The following is a 20209-nucleotide window of genomic DNA, read 5'->3' as shown; positions in this document are numbered from 1 at the left end:
GTAGGCAGTATCTATCTTACCCCTACTGATAGGTGTTTCTACATCCTTACATTTGTCCTCCAGCCATCACTGCTTAGTCATTTTGCACTTGCTGTCAAACTCTTTTTTTGAGACCTTTATATTCCTTTTCACCTGATTCATTTACTGCATTTTTATATTTTCTCCTTTAATCTATTAAATTCAGTATCTCTTCTGTTACCCAAGGCTTTGTACTAGCCCTTGTCTTTTTCCCCACTTGATCTGCTGCTGCCTTCACTATTTCATTTCTCAAAGCTAACCATTCTTCTTCTACTGTATTTCTTTCCCCTGTTCTTGTCAATCATTCCCTAATGCTCTCTCTCTCTTTGAAACTCTCTACAGCCTCTGGTTCTTTCAGTTTATCTAGGTCCCATCTCCTTGAAATCTTACCTTTTTTCAGTTTTAGTCTACAGTTCATAACCAATAAATTGTGGACTCTGACCACAACTGCCCCTGGAAATGTCTTACAATTTAAAACCTGGTACATAAATCTGTCTTACCATTACATAATCTACCTGCATCTAGGCCTCTTTCATGTATACAAACTTCTTTCGTGATTCTTAAACCAAGTGACAGCTATGATTAAGTTATGCTGTGCACAAAATTCTACCAGGTGGCTCCCTCTGATTTCCCTCTGATTTCTTACCCCCAGTCCATATTCACCTATTACTTTTCCTTCTCTTCCTTTTCATACTATCAAATTCCAGTTCCCCATGACTATTAAATTTTCGTCTCCTTTCACTATCTGAATAATTTCTTTTATCTTACCATACATTTCATCAATCTCTTCGTCATCTGCAGAGCTAGTTGGCATATAAGCTTGTACTACTGTGGTAGGTGTGGGCATTGTGTCTATCTTGGCTACAATAATGGGTTCACTACTCTGTTCATAATAGCTTATCCACATTCCTATTTTTTAAATTCATTATTAAACCTACTCCTGTATTACCCTTATTTGACTTTGTAATTATAATCCTGTATTCACCTGACCAGAAGTCAGGTTCCTCCTGCCACCAAGCTTCACTAATTCCCACTATATCTAACTTTAACATATGCATTTCCCATTTTAAATTTTCTAACCTACTGGCCCAAATACGGGATCTGACATTCCTCACTTCAATCCGTGGAATGCCAGTTTTGTTTCTGTTTATAGCAATGTCCTACTGAGTAGTCCCCACCTGAAGATCCAAATGGGGAACTATTTTTACCTCCAGAATATTTTACCCAAGAGGATGCCATCATTTAACCATACAGTAAATCTGCATGTCCTCAAGAAAAATTACAGCTGTAGTTTCCCCTTACTTTCAGCCATTCACAGTACCAGTGCAGCAAGGCTGTTCTGGTTGATGTTACAAGGCCAGATCAGTCAATCATCCAGACTGTTGCCCGTGCAACTACTGGAAAGGCTGCTGCCCCTCTTCAGGAACCACAAGTTTGTCTGGCCTCTCAACAGATACCCCTCCGTTGTGGTTGCACCTACGGTACGGCTATCTGTATCACTAAGGCATGCAAGCCTCCCCACCAGTGTCAAGATAGAAGATTAAGACATTATAAAACAGTTGCACAGCCAGAAATAACTTACACAGCTGAAACCACCTGTGAGACAATTAATACAGCATAAACTGACAAAATACTGAAGATAGAAAGAAGAATAATTAGGACAGACATAAATAAACAGTATCAAATAAATGATCACTGGAGAATAGCTTCGAATTAATCAGAATAGGAGAATGAGAACACCTGAAAACAGAATTTGTAAGAGAATAATAGAAAAATTGTGGAAAGTAATAGCAACATCAAATGAATCACAGAAATTAAGGGAGATACGAGGGAACTCCAAATTACGGTAGATGACTTTAAACAAAATTAATGAAAACTGAAAACCAGACTACAAACGAGGGTCAATAAAAGGGCTACAGCAAGGGTTTTGTTTCATTTCAGGGTGCAGTGGAGGAGATTAGTGTTTAACGTCCCGTCGACAACGAGGTTATTAGAGACGGAGCGCAAGCTCGGGTGAGGGAAGGATGGGGAAGGAAACCGGCCGTGCCCTTTCAAAGGAACCATCCCGGCATTTGCCTGAAGTGATTTAGGGAAATCACGGAAAACCTAAATCAGAATGGCTGGAGACGGGATTGAACCGTCATCCTCCCGAATGCGAGTCCAGTGGGCTAACCACTGCGCCACCTCGCTCAGTCAGGGTGCAGAAACTGAAGTCATATTCACCCATGTCAGAACCTTGGAACACTAGTACCACAGGAAGAGTGGTCAGAGAGAGAGAGAGAGAGAGAGAGAGAGAGAGAGAGAGAGAGAACAAAATATAAGAAAGACTGATGTATTGGGCAGACACATAAGCAAAACACCCTTCATATAATAATAAATTATAATAATCCTTTTAAAAACATTGTACTATTGAATTGTCTTATTGAATTATTGTTGAACTGTACTGTATTAGTGAATAACAATAACCTACGTACACCACCCCTCTAACTGCAAGGCTTATGAACACCAATCATTATTGCACATGCTGTAACAGCACTGTTTTCAAATGGTAACTTGTTCTTCATAATTTATTTAAACTCTCATCACCATGGAATTTCAGTGCGATCATGATTATTTGTATTTTATACAAATATGGACTATGCGACTTAAGCAGTTCGTGGTGCCATTTACAGTGCTGTAACTGGATGACATTATTGTGTGTGTTCATAACTGAAGCATGCAATAAATCAAAACTTCCTAAAGACCTTTGTTGCAGTTATCTTCCAATAACATCTTTGTCAATACCCTGATTTAACTTAATACACTGTTTCAGTACGTGGAAGAACGTATCAGTTCTTCCTGATGGCAACACACAACATCTTGAAGACCACAGTGCAGTTTAAAACTGTTAACCACACCCATTGTGTAACTACTGTAAAATGATGGACTAATAAAGTACTAGCCTAACAGAAGAGCCAAGATTTGTATCATCTTTTGGCCATTGTTCAACTTTTCCGTTACTTCCTTAAATTTTTTTAGGTCTCTAAACTCAAATTCTTACGCACTGCTCACTGAATCTAAATGTCATTCCTTAGTAACTAAGATGTTTACAAGGAAGTCTGTGGTCACACGAAGGACCAAAGAAGTAAAACCACCAGCACCACATCATATGAAGATTTTTTTGTTTCATAACCTTGAGAACTTTCCTTTACAAAACTTATCTCCTACTATTTCCTTGGCCAGTGTCACTGAATCCACAACCTTTCTGCTACAACTATCTGCAAACTTTATGTGGAAAAGAGTAAGTTTACTGACATATAGTTTTATGTAAAAAAATAAAATAAAAAATGTATCGAAGTTTTCTGTTATTACTAGACAGTTAAAAATTTTAATGTGAGCATTATCAACTTAAAAATAGTTGGGTGTAAGAGATACTGAATTTTCATCTCTGACCTATGAACAGGAAAAAATTAATTATTTGTATTAACGAGTACCATAATTTAACAGAAAGACTGACACACCAACACTAGGATGGAGCAAGGAAACTACCTACACTTTGCCTGATAGGTTCTCGGGCATTGCATCTAATGGTGCTGTGGAAACTTTACAATATTTCAATAAGGCAACAGCTTATCAAATTTGAAGATTATGACCAGTTTTAATGATGGGAAAACCTCCAAATAACCCCTGCTTTCATTTGCAGGGTACAAAAAGTTTATTTCCTACCTTGTGTAGTTTCTTCCAATTTTGAAGCAGTGGTGGCCCATGATATTTAATGCAGTATTGTTCATATTTATTGCAATATACTAACAAGCTGCATTTGGAAAATATATATATAAACTTCAACTAATGACTTTTCTGTTTCTGGACATGTTTTAATGTCTATTTCACAAGTATGTTCACCTGGGAATACGTTTCCAATTTGTTTTCCTTCGGCTGCTGATGCTTATTCACAAGTGATCTGTTTATTTAAGAAAGTAAGCAGGATACTGTTTTGCAAATTCAAGTCTCACAACAAATTAACAAGCAGCATATAAGGTATGTAACTGCACCATGTTGTCTTACTTCCTCCCTAAAGTTTACTGGTGACTAAAGCTCCAATCTTCAATGTATGAATAACTACTAACAGTATGTATTACACACACACCCTAAACCAAATACGCTTCAATACTTTAAAACCAGTGGTTTGAGACACAAGTATAAAAACTATATAGTACAGATTGAGCTTTGTGAAAAAGGTTAACTAGTCAAAAAGTACCCGACATGAAATTGCAGAAAGGTTATGCACTCACCATTTTCCCTTGCCAAATTACACGCTTCCTCTATCATGTTTCCAGTTACCAGATTCCAAATGTCCTCTAAATAACAGTCATTTCCAGATTTTGGAGAATACAGTTTTCCATCATGCTGCTTCAACAAAGTGTTCTGATAAACAAATGTCAGCCAGTCACCCAAATACTGCTTCCGCTGCATGAGATTATGATGTGAATTAGTTGGTGACACTGTAACATAAGAAAGTATTTACTACAAATAAAATAAGACAAGGGATTCTGATACAGAACACAAAAACAAACTTCTGTTGAAGTTTTTGGGTATTTACGACAATCAATGAATTCTAAACTTTTCACTGTTTTTCATATACAATAGTTTTTGGTCTGGCATCATCTGCGAAGTGCTGAAGACTCGCGTCATTATGTACGGTGCATTTCACTGAAGCCTGATTCTGCATTCATTCAAACATTACACCATCTTTTATTATCTGTAGATTCTATTTAACGTTATGCCTATTCCCTTTCTTTATGAACTCACTACATATTCTTATTAACACTCAATGTTTAAATGTATTCGAAGTCCAAAGGAGAACTTTCTATTCTTGACAAAAATCTGTTAGCCATTTGAACTTTGGTCAAAATGATTTTTAAGAAAAACACAGGTTTATCACTTATTCATGTGCAGTGCAGGGCTACCAGGTGACAAAATTAGGCAGCTAGGAAAGTTTGGAATGGAAGGAGAGGTTCAATCAGAACAACACATCGTAACAATGCTCAAGCAATGAATAAAATGTTCCGTATTTATTGTATCAAACATCGAGCTATTTTAACATCAACATTTACCCTTGTTAATAGCACTATGGTGCAAGTTGAGAGGTGTGCACCCCTGCCAAATTTTGGAAAGGGCTATCAGTAAAACTCATGCTCGACCAAAAAATCTAACGGTTTTCAACCTACCCCAGCTTAGCTCAAATAATAATACTTCTGGGCAACAAAATACAATTCATGCTTTAAACAGGCTACTTCAATGAAATCACATCTACTCACAACATAGGCCAATGATTTGTAGATGAACATAACGATCAAGAAGAAATCCATGTTGAACAGCAGCAGGCATGGTGAATATTGGTTTGGAACATACAAAACAGGACTTCCTTGATAAATTAAGCAGATATGCAATAACTGAAAAAGGCTTTACACAATAAAACTTGTTGAACGTAACACAGACAAGAGCCAAAGAAACTGGAACACCTGCACCATATGCACTGCCACACTTAAGGGCACATTGTGTCCCACCAAACAGGAAGTAAACGGACACTCGACCCTACTTAAATTACTGTTAACGTTTCCAGACTTGGCAAAAAACATGTTATTTTGTTGTTATCTTCCTTGAATTTAATGTACCTTATGTGTTTACTGCACTTCACATGATTACTTAAATCGTTTCTTCCACGGTGTGCAGTATCATCATCATAGCCACATACCCTGTAAAAGGCAATTTTTCTCCCTTATTTCATTGTAGTGTGCACAGAAAATCAACAGAATGTGATTCCTTAAATGTCTAGGAGTACTGTTTCTTGTTGGATTTGTTCATGAATTCTACAATCGGAATATAGCATATGAAAATGTGCAAGAACAAATGTCTTAATATGTACTGAAACATCGAAAGGAACCTGGATCACAGAATGTCACATAAAATTATACTCAAGGCAATCAAATACTTCATTGAAAAAATGTCGAAGCACACAAAGTTTTTAACCATTACGTGAACGCAACACCAACTTTGTGAACAAATAATATGCATGTGATAAAACAAACATGCACACAGACATGCGTAGTCAAAGGATATGGGTTAAATTACAACAAGTGAATGGAGCGGAACAAAGAATTTGCAGAGCACAGTCTGTCAACATGTAAAATTCACATGGAAGAACTGTTACTCTGGCTTTAAATTCAATTCCAATAATGACACAAATACCACACAGTTAAAAGTACCAATCATATCAAAGAATGAGTTACTGACTATGGTAGACTTGCCTTCGACCCACACAAACAATTGAATACTCACTTCCCTACAACCAGCATACAAGCTGTGCATGACCTGCTGTGATCACTTTTCTTTGTCGCGAATAATCCTACGACTACAAGTCACTGCAACCACATGCTGAACATTGATTCCTAATGGACTGAGATTTGTGTCTGTCATTCTACATACACAATACTTTTTTAATGTAAGTGGAACCCCTCCACGCCCACACTAGCATGGTGAACACCACAAAAATTCTATCAACTCTGTGTTTGTTGGTTACATGAATCTAGGTATCACAGGACACAGGACTGTGCTGTCGTCCATAGATCTTTGTATGATTACCCATTTATACGGGCCCTTCTGGGGATCGAAAGTAGATGAAAATGATTGAACAGCAGGTTTAAGGACAGGTGGGAAACAAGTGCCATGGCAAAAATCCTCTGCAAGCATCTGATCAAGCAGTAAGAGCAGGAACAGATTTCTTGCTATCTGCAACATATGCAAGGGTAGGTTATGTTAGCAATGGGTATAACGCACCTAAATACCATTGTCAGAGCCATCTGTTTGTCATAACGATGTCAGTCCAAATCTGTGCTATTGCACAATGCACTACTATTGGGGCCACCTCTACTGCAATTTATCAGTGACTTGGCACGGCAGCAGACCCAAGTCAGCTGCTGCTCCATTCCCTAGGGTCATCATCTTGCATCTGGGGGCCACTGTAGCTCCCCGCCCATCACAAGGTCAGGCAGTGAGTCTTTGGTGGCACTGCTTCACTGCTAGTAGGGATGTATGGAGCAACATCTACTGTGTGGTGCAGCTGTTTGTGCCACGCTCATCAATGTTCACTCCAGCCGGCAGTAGCCTCTCTCTGAAGGTAGCAGTGGCTGTTAGGTTATTTACCCATTCATCTACTTCCATCTTCTTGTCAGGTGCCACACCAGATGCTTCCTGCATTTCTGCAGTTGCCGGGGGGGGGGGGGGGGGGGGGGGTGATCGTCTGCTTGGCAGCACCTTTTTTTCTCCCTCTGCAACACAGCTGGGGCAGAAGCAGGGACACGTGGTTGTCGGCTAGTTCTGCACGCAGTTGCTGCAGCTGGCGGCAGGCCACCACAAATGCAGCCTTCTCTGCAGTCACGATGGCTCTCAGGACCGCAGTTACTTTTCCAACTATGTCACGCATTGCACTGCACATGTGTCTCCTGCTGCTCCATCTTCTTTGGGTCAGGCAGTTTTCCCTATCCTCCTGCCAGTGGCCGGTATCTCCCACCATTGATGGGAAATTTCGGCCACCCACGAGTCAGGGAATTTAGCACCAATTCCTCTGTCTGCTGCTCTAGCATCGACTTTGTTGGTCATCAGAGTCAGTGGTGCCATCTTCGTCTTCACCAGTGCATCCTTGTGGTTGGGGTTGCATTCCTGCCATTGGCCTGGACGCAGATTGACAAAGCCAAGCAGCCTCACCAGTTGACAAGGCGCCCACCACATCAAGTGCATGTCAGCGTTTCTTCTTTGCCATGGCCACAGGCACTATTGTTAGTTTATTATTCACTGATTACTTGTGATCCTTATTAGTATGTAACCCAATAACTTGGAATTTGTATTCTCTTCTTTGAATTTCCCACTCCAAAAACATTTGGCGTAACACACAGTTTTTATCCTGTTGACCGGAAGATTCCTTTCTGTTGATCAATCTTCAAAAATCACTGTCCCCTGTTAACTTTTCTAGAAGTTCCTCTAGTTGAGGAACTGGGGAAATGTCAGTCGTTCCTCTAGTTGAGGAATTGGGGAAATGTCGGCCTGATTTTGTGCATTAATCGCAGCCTTAAAATGGCCATAAACTCTATTTGACCCCATTTGCTTCCTTCTCTATGACAGTGGGAGATGACCGATGACTAGCTGAGACTGGCACAATGATGCCCAATTCCTGTTACCTGTCTAACTAAACTTTCAGTGAATGTCACATTGCAAATAGAAATGGCCATTCACGATAAAATTCAAGCACAGTGGACTGCTTGAGTGAAATATGCAATTCAAACCATTTGGCCTGAACCCAACGTTGTTTGAATTAACTGCTTATAATTCTGTGATAATGATTCCAAGTCCCGGAATGATACTTATCTGGATGTCAGGTTCACCTCATCCAATGCTTGGAAACCAAATGTGGTTAACACACCAAAGTCAAAAATATTTACAGGTGATGTCAAATTTACAATGAACTATGTGATTTGCAGTTCACATTGTTCTATTTAAGCCATACAGTAATTTACCCTCCCAAAGCTATCTCTTGCCAGCTATATGAAAATCTGCCACTAGGGCAGCTGGAGACGGATGGGCAACCAAACACTGATAGATTTCCCAGGTAATCAGAGAAACTACACCTCTTGTATCCATGTGGAACCGGGTCAAAATACCCAACTCAATCTGGAGTTTATTAGGCATATGGCCAGGTTCTGCCTAGATGGAGTTAAAGTGAATACTGATGCTGGGCCAGGTACTGCTGCAAAGTGTATTGGCAAACTCCAGCACATCAGCCCACTGTGCTGTTTACCTGTCCAAGTACACTGTTGCTAAGTTCCCTCACTTACGATAGATTTAATGTGTTGAAAAAATACAAATACTAGCAATGGTCATGGGCCGAGCAACATTACGACAAGACTTAAGCATCAATGGGAGCGAATATGACATTGAGGGAGAACATATCTTATTATCCAAAGAACGTTATCTATGTCAATGCATGGCTAGGTTGCTTCTATTTACCACATCCACTGAAATCCAGCCAGGAGCAAAAACCCTTTACTTACCCAGGACACACACCCCCCTCCTAAGCATCATCCAGGGGATGAACCAGCTGGCACACAGCCAAGAGCTGGCTTATTTGCCAACTATTTGAAAATGCATTTTGAGCTGCTGCCAACACCTCAAATGTTTTGGCAACATTTGCAATTGTGCTTAAATCTGGGTATAGTGATTTCAAAACTTTGGACTGCATCTCCTTGTTGAGAGCTTATCTGAAAACAATGTTTCTGATTAAAAGAATCGGCATAAGAGACCCCACAATTAGTAAAGTCAAACTTGCGTTTATGGCCGAGGCCTTGCAAATCTGCTATTCAGTTTGTGAAAGACCCATCACTATGTTTCCATATTGGTCAAATTGTAACAGCATTGCCACAGTACAAGTTTGAAGGCAGAAATGCTCATTCGGCTGATTGCTAAGTTCAGTAAATTCTAATGCCTCAGGGTCAGAGTGCAGATGCAACTTCTGGACAGTTTCATAAAGACTACTGCTACTGATAAGTAACATAGCACTCTGGACTACGCGATATCATACATTTCTTACCTTGAAGTACAGCACAAATCTACACAGGTAGTTTTCCCATCCATTAACAGTGTTATCAGACTGTAGATGGTAGGGGGCGAGGGCAAAGTTTACCCCACAGGAGAACAACTGACAGGCTGTATGTCCGTGGTTCAGATCAGCTCCGCATTCTGCTTGATCTCCAGAAGACTGACTCTTGTGTGTGAAATAGCTTGTAATGATGGATCAGTTTCACTGTCACTTTAATAATGCACTACCCAGGTGGCAGACAAGCTGAAAACATTCAGAAAGGCAAAACAAGAGGAAAAGCAAATGTAAAGCCAAAAGAATTTTCAACAGTGTGTGAACAAACCCTGAATCACAAACCAAGAGAATAACCTAAAACAATCTTGTCATGTGCACAACAGTAATGTTGGTGACTTGAAAGCTTCAGAAATACAAACACAACTGAGTGAGGAATGCGTGCTCACTTTCCTCCTAGCCTATGACACCGGAAGGTAGTGCAAATTCATATGGCATCTGTGGAGCCCGTGGTTCAGCCACGAAACCAAACAACTCTGTATGGGCAATGCTGGTCCATTCATCTTGGTACTGTTGTCTGAAACCATCACTCAATCTTAATCACTACTGGGGCTATGGGGATAGCAGACAGGCTCAAAAAGCCAGGAATGGCTAAAACGATTTGGAGGAGATGCTGGGCACATGAACCTAATCAAAACAAGAAATAAAAGATTGTATTGATAGAGAATGGCAATAAATTTGGGACAGAACAAAGCAGGGTGATATTGTGAGTTTGTTCCGAATTTACAGGTAAGATCGCAAAGTCTTGCTTTTTGCAGACCAAGGAAGCAACACTTGCTGCCAAGCCACAGAACATATCCAGCTTATTCCCTATAAATATACCAATGCAATCCAGACACTTGGGCATGTGGAGAAATTAGCACTGCAAAATCACATCATCTGAGAGTGTGCCTATGGACAAGATGTTACATACCAGGATGCATCATCTTTGGAATAAAATAGTATACAGCCTAATGAATTAGGAGCTTTAGTACACTCTGAATGAAGCATCAGATGCTGCAACCTACCTGGCCAAGATAAAGACTGCAAGAAACATCCATTGTGACAATGAGCCACAGGAAATCAGAATGTCTAACCACAAGCCACTGCTGGAGCCACAAGAGAACCATGAATTTTTCTGAGACCCTGACAGTCAGTGTCGTCCTAATCTCTACACTCTGTAAGGGGTAAAAAGAATGAAAGTGGCATGGCAGTACAGTCGCTGCAATTCCAGAGTTATACCTATGTCTGCAAGCAGTTAACAATACAAAACAAAATGAGAAAGGTGGTTTGTTTTCACCTTGTATTATAACAACAGTGTGTATTGTAGTGCAGTGCAGTACACTATAGTAAAGTATCATATAATCTAAAATTAAAAATTATAGAATCTGTGGTAGCTTGCACCTTCAAGATTCCGTACAGCCACCACTTGATTTTTGAGAGCCCCATCAGTGAAGTTTTGTTTTGTTGTGTGTTATGAAAATGGAACTGCATAATTTAGAGCTATGTTTTGCCATCAAGTTTTGTGTTAAACTTTGGGATTCCATGGGAAACATTCCTTATCAAGAGCTCATTTTCTTCACTGGCACAAATTGTTTTTGGAAGGCCAGCAAAAAACTGAAGGTGAATCTTGCTCAGGGAGACCTTCAACATCAAAAACTGACGAAAACGTCAAATGCATGTGTGCTCTTGTGAGAATTTGTTCCTCCAGCACAAAATGTCAACCAAGTGTTTTGCAAAGATGTTCTCGAAAGGCTCAGGAAAGGGGTGAATTGACACCGGACACTGCAGACAAGTGGATGCTGCATTATGACAACACCCCATGTCACACGACCAATTTTATCATGGAATTTTTGTTTTATCAGACCCGCTATTCACCTGACCTCAGTCCTTGCAACTCATTTCTTCTCCCCCCCCCCTCCCCCCTGTATTGAAAATTTCCTAAAAGGATGTCATTTTAGGAATCTCGAGAACATTCAAAAGAGTGTTATTGACATGTTAAAGGCCCCACCAGTTTAAGCCTTTCAGCACTTATACCAAGACTGAGAACGACTCTGCCAGATGTATAGCTGCCAAAAGGAATTACTTAGAAGGGGATAATAGTAATAGTAATAATAATAATAATAATAATAATAATAATAATAATAATAATCAAAATATCCACGGGTATGCTGCTGGTCTATAGTGTCCAACGGGCACAATATTTCGGCGATCAAACATGTCGCCATCATCAGGTGAACTGACGGACTGAGCTCCTGTGAACGTGCCGGCACGGAGATCCGTACGCTATGGCTGCTCAGAGGGAACTGGGTTCGGTCGCGGCGGCGGCCGATTTAAATACCCTCCGCCCGCGGCGCGCTCCCTCCGCCGTCCGCGCCCAGCGCCACGGTCGCGCGGTGGAACAGATTGCGACGGCGTCTGAGATGACGTCGGTGTGATGGCTCTGTCCGCCGTGGTCGTCACAACTATACATCTGCTCGATTTACTCTTGATTAACCCGATCGCTGGTTCCCAAGCCTTGCTAAGATTATAGCCACAGTCACGGTTTATGAGGTCGTCATTGGTGCGAATTTCGATGGCCTCTCTAACAACGCTGTCCCAGTATCTCGACGTCTGTACCAGAATCCTCGTGCGGTCATACTCCATGGCGTGAATTTCCGACAAACAATGTTCAGCGACCACCGACTTGCTCGGATACATCAGTCGAGTGTGCCTCTGGTGTTCACGGCATCGATCCTCGACGGTACGCATCGTCTGACCAATATACGACTTGCCACATTGGCACGGAATCTGGTACACGCCGGCCTTCCTCAAACCGAGGTCATCTTTGGCGCTCCCCACCAGTGCACGAGTTTTATTTGGAGGACAAAACACAGTTCCGACCCGGTGTTTCTTCAGAATGCGGGCGATTTTCCCCGAGAGTGCGCCTGTGTATGGAATAAATGCAGTGCCTACCTCCTCCCTCGTGACTTCATCCATCTCAACAGGTTGTGCTGCAGTGGTTGGGTGGAGAGCACGTAGAATCTGCAACTCTGAGTACCCATTTTTTCGGAATACAGTTCTCAGATGTTCCAATTCCTGGGGTAGACTCTCTGCGTCAGAGATAGGGCCCGCACTATGTACTAGAGTTTTAAGTACCCCATTCCTCTGTGAAGGGTGGTGGCAGCTGTCTGCATGCAAATACAGATCAGTGTGCGTAGCCTTCCGATACACCCCATGACCTAGGGTGCCATCAGCCCTTCTCTTGACCAAGACATCAAGGAAAGGTAATTTACCCCCCGTTTCAGTCTCCATAGTGAATTTGATGTTGGGGTGTATGGAGTTTAGATGTGTAAGGAAGTCAAGGAGTTTATCCATACCATGTGGCCAGATGACGAACGTGTCGTCCACGTAACGGAAAAAGCAAGTAGGTTTCCATACGGATGACGACAGGGCTTCCTCCTCGAAGTTCTCCATGTACAAATTCGCTACCACCGGTGAGAGAGGGCTACCCATGGCGACTCCCTCCGTTTGTTCGTAGTATTCTCCATTAAAAAGAAAATACGTGGAAGTCAAGACATGCCTAAAAAGTTCAGTGGTCTTCTCGTCAAACTTCTGACTAATCAATTCTAGTGACTCTCGCAGGGGTACCCTCGTAAACAAGGAAACGACGTCAAAACTCACCATGATATCTGACTCATCCAACCTGAAGCTATCAAGGCGTTTAACAAAATCCACGGAATTACGGATGTGATGAGGGCATTTACCCACGTAAGGACTTAATATTCCCGTCAGGTATTTGGCCAACAAATATGTAGGTGCCCTGATGTTGCTGACAATGGGACGTAATGGTACCCCCTCTTTGTGAACCTTCGGGAGTCCATATAGTCTAGGCGGTACCGGACCTTGGGGTAACAATTTCTTAGCGTCACCCTCTGGTAAATCTGCGTCCTTGAGAAGCGCCCTCGTCTTGTTCTCCACCTTCTTTGTAGGGTCAACGCTGATCTTCCGGTAGGAATCGTCATTTAGCAGGCTCTGCATCTTATCAGTGTAGTCCTTATGGGAGACAACAACTGTAGCATTGCCTTTGTCAGCCGGTAAGACAACAATTTCAGAGCGCTCCCTCAGATCACGAATGGCCGCCCTCTCTTTACTGCTGATATTTGACTTCATCGGCTTGGATTTCGTCAACGCACGACAAGTTTCACGACGTATTTCCTCGGCTGATTCTGGCGGAAGTCGAGCTGCAACCTGTTCAACAGCACTAACAATTTCTGCGACCGGAGTGAACTTGGGGGTGGGAGCGAAGCTGAGACCTTTCTGCAAAACTGAGACCGCATCATCACTCAACACCATGCCACTCAAATTGATGACAGTCTTGCACGGAACCTGCAGGGATGGTTTGTCAAGGAGACGTGAGAACTTAGCTGTTTGACGTCCTGTAGCCTCCTTATGGGCGGAATCAGCCGACACCCAGGCGACCTCATAAACCGTGACTGTGGCTATAATCTTAGCAAGGCTTGGGAACCAGCGATCGGGTTAATCAAGAGTTCCTGGGATTGGATTGATGGTGTCACCTGGGTGTCGGCTGATTCCGCCCATAAGGAGGCTACAGGACGTCAAACAGCTAAGTTCTCACGTCTCCTTGACAAACCATCCCTGCAGGTTCCGTGCAAGACTGTCATCAATTTGAGTGGCATGGTGTTGAGTGATGATGCGGTCTCAGTTTTGCAGAAAGGTCTCAGCTTCGCTCCCACCCCCAAGTTCACTCCGGTCGCAGAAATTGTTAGTGCTGTTGAACAGGTTGCAGCTCGACTTCCGCCAGAATCAGCCGAGGAAATACGTCGTGAAACTTGTCGTGCGTTGACGAAATCCAAGCCGATGAAGTCAAATATCAGCAGTAAAGAGAGGGCGGCCATTCGTGATCTGAGGGAGCGCTCTGAAATTGTTGTCTTACCGGCTGACAAAGGCAATGCTACAGTTGTTGTCTCCCATAAGGACTACACTGATAAGATGCAGAGCCTGCTAAATGACGATTCCTACCGGAAGATCAGCGTTGACCCTACAAAGAAGGTGGAGAACAAGACGAGGGCGCTTCTCAAGGACGCAGATTTACCAGAGGGTGACGCTAAGAAATTGTTACCCCAAGGTCCGGTACCGCCTAGACTATATGGACTCCCGAAGGTTCACAAAGAGGGGGTACCATTACGTCCCATTGTCAGCAACATCAGGGCACCTACATATTTGTTGGCCAAATACCTGACGGGAATATTAAGTCCTTACGTGGGTAAATGCCCTCATCACATCCGTAATTCCGTGGATTTTGTTAAACGCCTTGATAGCTTCAGGTTGGATGAGTCAGATATCATGGTGAGTTTTGACGTCGTTTCCTTGTTTACGAGGGTACCCCTGCGAGAGTCACTAGAATTGATTAGTCAGAAGTTTGACGAGAAGACCACTGAACTTTTTAGGCATGTCTTGACTTCCACGTATTTTCTTTTTAATGGAGAATACTACGAACAAACGGAGGGAGTCGCCATGGGTAGACCTCTCTCACCGGTGGTAGCGAATTTGTACATGGAGAACTTCGAGGAGGAAGCCCTGTCGTCATCCATATGGAAACCTACTTGCTTTTTCCGTTACGTGGACGACACGTTCGTCATCTGGCCACATGGTATGGATAAACTCCTTGACTTCCTTACACATCTAAACTCCATACACCCCAACATCAAATTCACTATGGAGACTGAAACGGGGGGTAAATTACCTTTCCTTGATGTCTTGGTCAAGAGAAGGGCTGATGGCACCCTAGGTCATGGGGTGTATCGGAAGGCTACGCACACTGATCTGTATTTGCATGCAGACAGCTGCCACCACCCTTCACAGAGGAATGGGGTACTTAAAACTCTAGTACATAGTGCGGGCCCTATCTCTGACGCAGAGAGTCTACCCCAGGAATTGGAACATCTGAGAACTGTATTCCGAAAAAATGGGTACTCAGAGTTGCAGATTCTACGTGCTCTCCACCCAACCACTGCAGCACAACCTGTTGAGATGGATGAAGTCACGAGGGAGGAGGTAGGCACTGCATTTATTCCATACACAGGCGCACTCTCGGGGAAAATCGCCCGCATTCTGAAGAAACACCGGGTCGGAACTGTGTTTTGTCCTCCAAATAAAACTCGTGCACTGGTGGGGAGCGCCAAAGATGACCTCGGTTTGAGGAAGGCCGGCGTGTACCAGATTCCGTGCCAATGTGGCAAGTCGTATATTGGTCAGACGATGCGTACCGTCGAGGATCGATGCCGTGAACACCAGAGGCACACTCGACTGATGTATCCGAGCAAGTCGGTGGTCGCTGAACATTGTTTGTCGGAAATTCACGCCATGGAGTATGACCGCACGAGGATTCTGGTACAGACGTCGAGATACTGGGACAGCGTTGTTAGAGAGGCCATCGAAATTCGCACCAATGACGACCTCATAAACCGTGACTGTGGCTATAATCTTAGCAAGGCTTGGGAACCAGCGATCGGGTTAATCAAGAGTAAATCGAGCAGATGTATAGTTGTGACGACCACGGCGGACAGAGCCATCACACCGACGTCATCTCAGACGCCGTCGCAATCTGTTCCACCGCGCGACCGTGGCGCTGGGCGCGGACGGCGGAGGGAGCGCGCCGCGGGCGGAGGGTATTTAAATCGGCCGCCGCCGCGACCGAACCCAGTTCCCTCTGAGCAGCCATAGCGTACGGATCTCCGTGCCGGCACGTTCACAGGAGCTCAGTCCGTCAGTTCACCTGATGATGGCGACATGTTTGATCGCCGAAATATTGTGCCCGTTGGACACTATAGACCGGCAGCATACCCATGGATATTTTGATTATCAAATACACCGGGAGAAACTCAAGAATCAAATAATAATAATAATAACGATAATAACTATAGTAGCAGTAGTAGTAGTAGTAGTAGGAGTAGGTTGCTATATTTCAATTTCTAATACGAAATTTAAATCAAATGTATTACATGAAGAATGATGATTGTAGTATCATTTTCTGTAATTTAAATAATCGTAGCAGTGCTGGATACTAACCATATTCCGGTAGCTCACCCCAAAGTGCATCACACAGATTCCACACATTGTAAGGATATTCTCTTTCCTGAGAATCATCTTTCGATCTCAGGCTACCATGCAAAGTGACAGATGAACTTCCTGGAATGGGTCTGATGCCTGGTATCTTTTGGTCTTTATAGAATTCACTGCATTTCAGCATCACTTTTAAATGTTTTCCCCAATATTCCTGTGAAAATAGAGTAAGTTTCAGCACTAATAAATGAGAGGTTTTTAATCCTAACAAGTAGTCTTATGCAGAAGCTATGTAGGAACTTTCTAATCTTAAGCTAGTTATAAGTTATAATCCAAGCAAGCTTTTTCACATGCACACATGTTATAGTAACAAGTTCAACCAGTACCATGTTGCAAAAAGCTTTGTCAGAAGTCACCATCTAAACATATTTTGTGTTTGTGCATTAACAAATACTTTATTCTAGAAAATTTTTGAACCTGCAATTACAACAACAGCAACAACAACAACAACAACAACAACAACAACAACAAAAAATCCCCATTCAATGATTCTTGAAAGTCAACCTCCACAAAATCTGATGATACCTAACAACCTCTATCAAACCCACCAATCAAACACTACCACCTCACTGATAACTACAACCCCTTCTACACAAGAAATTATCTTAACCTTCATCGACAGACTAACTTCACATGTAAGGGCTACTTCAAAATTTAATTTCAACAAAGCATTTTACATTTAGCTACAACTCAGTGTCTGAATTTGTGAATGGTAAACAGTAGTAGTAACAACAATAAGAAACCTCATTTGATTGTTAGTATTTGCTTAAGAATGATTGAAACAGAACTGAAAATTTATTATTTCAGCTTAAAATTAACACCCAACACTTTACCATGTGTGTGACATAGCATCAATGTACGTCTACTCACCCTTAACTCATTTTCATATGAAATGCGACTTTCTTCTTTTGCCAACTTTCTTCCCCCCCTCAAGCAAATTCTCTGCACTATCTGTTTAGAGTTGTCATCATCAGACCTGCCTTTCAAGTATTTATCCAGGTCCTGTAATTCAGCTTCTAAAGCTACAGTAGATGCAGACTTCTGTGTAGTTAAAATTAGAAGCACACCACCTGGACCCCACCCAACACGAAAGCCATGTCCCTTGTAAAGATCAATATCTCTCAGGCTTCGTGATTTGACTTTGTTAGTAGAAGTTTCATGAAGTGGAACAATTTGGTTTGGGTACTTGTAGGCACTGGTTTCAAACATATTGCTTCCCTGAACTTTTATTTCAGGAAAGATTGTTGCTGTTCTTATAAGTCCAGTTACACTTGGCAAGGGTGGTCTTTGCTTAATAGTTCCTTTTGGACGAGGACGCTCTTCAAATTGTGCCAGCTGTGTTTCTGAAATAAAAGACGTGAGAAAATTACTTCCACAATATTCAATGCAATTACATCTGATTATTATAGCATTTCTCCCACCACAATTCAACTCAACACGAATCAACCATATAGCATTGCATGAAAATTGATATTCGTGCACAGAAATGAGATTCACAGAAAACTCTACAATTCCTGAAACTTCCTGGCAGATTAAAGCTGTGTGCCAGCCAGAGACTCGAAATTGGGACCTTTGCCTTTTGCAGACATGTTCTCTGGCAGAATTGAAGCTGTGAGGACAGGTTGTGTCAGTTGTGCTTGGGTAGCTCAGTTGTAGAGCACTTGCCCACAAAAGGCAAAGGTCCCGAGTTCGAGTCACAGTCCAGCACCCATTTTAATTTGCCAGGAAGTTTTGCATCAGCGCACACACACACACACACACACACACACACACACACACACACACACACACACACACCTGCAGAGTGAAAATTTCATTCTGTGCGCAATTTCTAATAAACTGTTATAAACTGCATACTTGTCTTGCTTGTTCGGATTTTCTTTCCCGAGTATTCATCTTCCAGGTGAAGATTATATTTGGGAAAAACATGTAATGGTCTTGTGCTGCGAACAAGCTCCTGCCCTGCTAGTGGACTTTTAAGATTCAGTTGGGTTCCAACATTCTTCATGAAAGAAGGAACTTCATCAGACATAGACACATACACATCATCATCATCATCATCATCATCATCGTCATCATCATCATAATATCCAACATCATCATCGTCATCATCATCATCATCGTCATCTTCTTCTTCATCGTCTTCTTCATCATCTTCATCATCAACATCAACACCTACACCAACACCAACATTGCCGCCAACACCACCACCGCTGATGCTGACGATGCTGCCGCCGCCGCCACCACCACCACCGCCACGACTACGACCACGACCACGACCACCTAATGAAACAAAAATTGAATATAATTAACTGATAAATTTTAAGCTAAATGAGCAATGTAAGGACAATGGTATGAAGATTAGCATCTCCAAAACGAAAGTAATGTCAGTGGGAAAGAAATATAAACTGATTGAGTGCCAAATAGGAGGAACAAAGTTAGAACAGGTGGACGGTTTCAAGTACTTAGGATGCATATTCTCACAGGATGGCAACATAGTGAAAGAACTGGAAGCGAGGTGTAGCAAAGCTAATGCAGTGAGCGCTCAGCTACGATCTACTCTCTTCTGCAAGAAGGAAGTCAGTACCAAGGCTAAGTTATCTGTGCACCATTCAATCTTTCGACCAACTTTGTTGTATGGGAGCGAAAGCTGAGTGGATTCAGGTTACCTTATCAACAAGGTTGAGGTTACGGATATGAAAGTAGCTAGGATGATTGCAGGTACTAGTAGATGGGAACAATGGCAGGAGGGTGTCCACAATGAGGAAATCAAAGAAAAACTGGGAATGAACTCTATAGATGTAGCAGTCAGGGTGAACAGGCTTAGATGGTGGGGTCATGTTACACGCATGGGAGAAGCAAGGTTACCCAAGAGACTCATGGATTCAGCAGTAGAGGGTAGGAGGAGTCGGGGCAGACTAAAGAGAAGGTACCTGGATTCGGTTAAGAATGATTTTGAAGTAATAGGTTTAACATCAGAAGAGGCACCAATGTTAGCACTGAATAGGGGATCATGGAGGAACTGTATAAGGGGGGCTATGCTCCAGACTGAATGCTGAAAGGCATAATCAGTCTTAAATGATGATGATGATGATCAATTAACTCTCATTCTGCACTGCAAAAACTAAAAACATTCTGTACTCTCAAACATACATACTCCAATACAATAATAATTTTAGATCTAAGCAGTGCTTTAAAGGAATTAAAAACATTTACAATATGTAAAAATATAAGGTATCCTCAAACAAAGGGTACTGATGTTGTACACAACAAAGTTGTTAACTTCTGGTATAAATATCAGGCTCTAAAAATGTTTACTACACTAATCAACTATGGTTGAATGAGTCCTGTTTATTGGAAGTCACCATGTCATTTCCACAGATTCAGCACAATTTAAATACAATTGTC

The 20209-nt window shown here is 42.2% G+C and overlaps 1 protein-coding gene across 4 annotated transcripts in view; it reads right to left on the bottom strand.

Moving 5' to 3' along the window:
- LOC124554933 (nuclear pore complex protein Nup98-Nup96-like) overlaps window positions 1-20209 on the bottom strand; it is a 236048-nt gene that overhangs the window by 88228 nt on the left and 127611 nt on the right. For 3 of the 4 annotated variants that reach the window (XM_047128630.1, XM_047128629.1, XM_047128632.1), the window contains 4 exons: window positions 18659-19084; window positions 17672-18144; window positions 16748-16955; window positions 4290-4499 (listed from right to left, as the gene is read on the bottom strand). In XM_047128630.1, coding sequence (XP_046984586.1) covers window positions 4290-4499; window positions 16748-16955; window positions 17672-18144; window positions 18659-19084 — 1317 coding nt within the window. The remainder of the gene's footprint in view (window positions 1-4289; window positions 4500-16747; window positions 16956-17671; window positions 18145-18658; window positions 19085-20209) is intronic. The other variant, XM_047128631.1, reaches the window with a different exon arrangement.

The sequence above is a fragment of the Schistocerca americana genome, chromosome X (assembly GCF_021461395.2).
Source record: "Schistocerca americana isolate TAMUIC-IGC-003095 chromosome X, iqSchAmer2.1, whole genome shotgun sequence".
NCBI classification, from domain to species: domain Eukaryota; kingdom Metazoa; phylum Arthropoda; class Insecta; order Orthoptera; family Acrididae; genus Schistocerca; species Schistocerca americana.
Note: the sequence above shows the minus strand (reverse complement) of the source record. Positions and strands in the feature narration are given on the sequence as shown.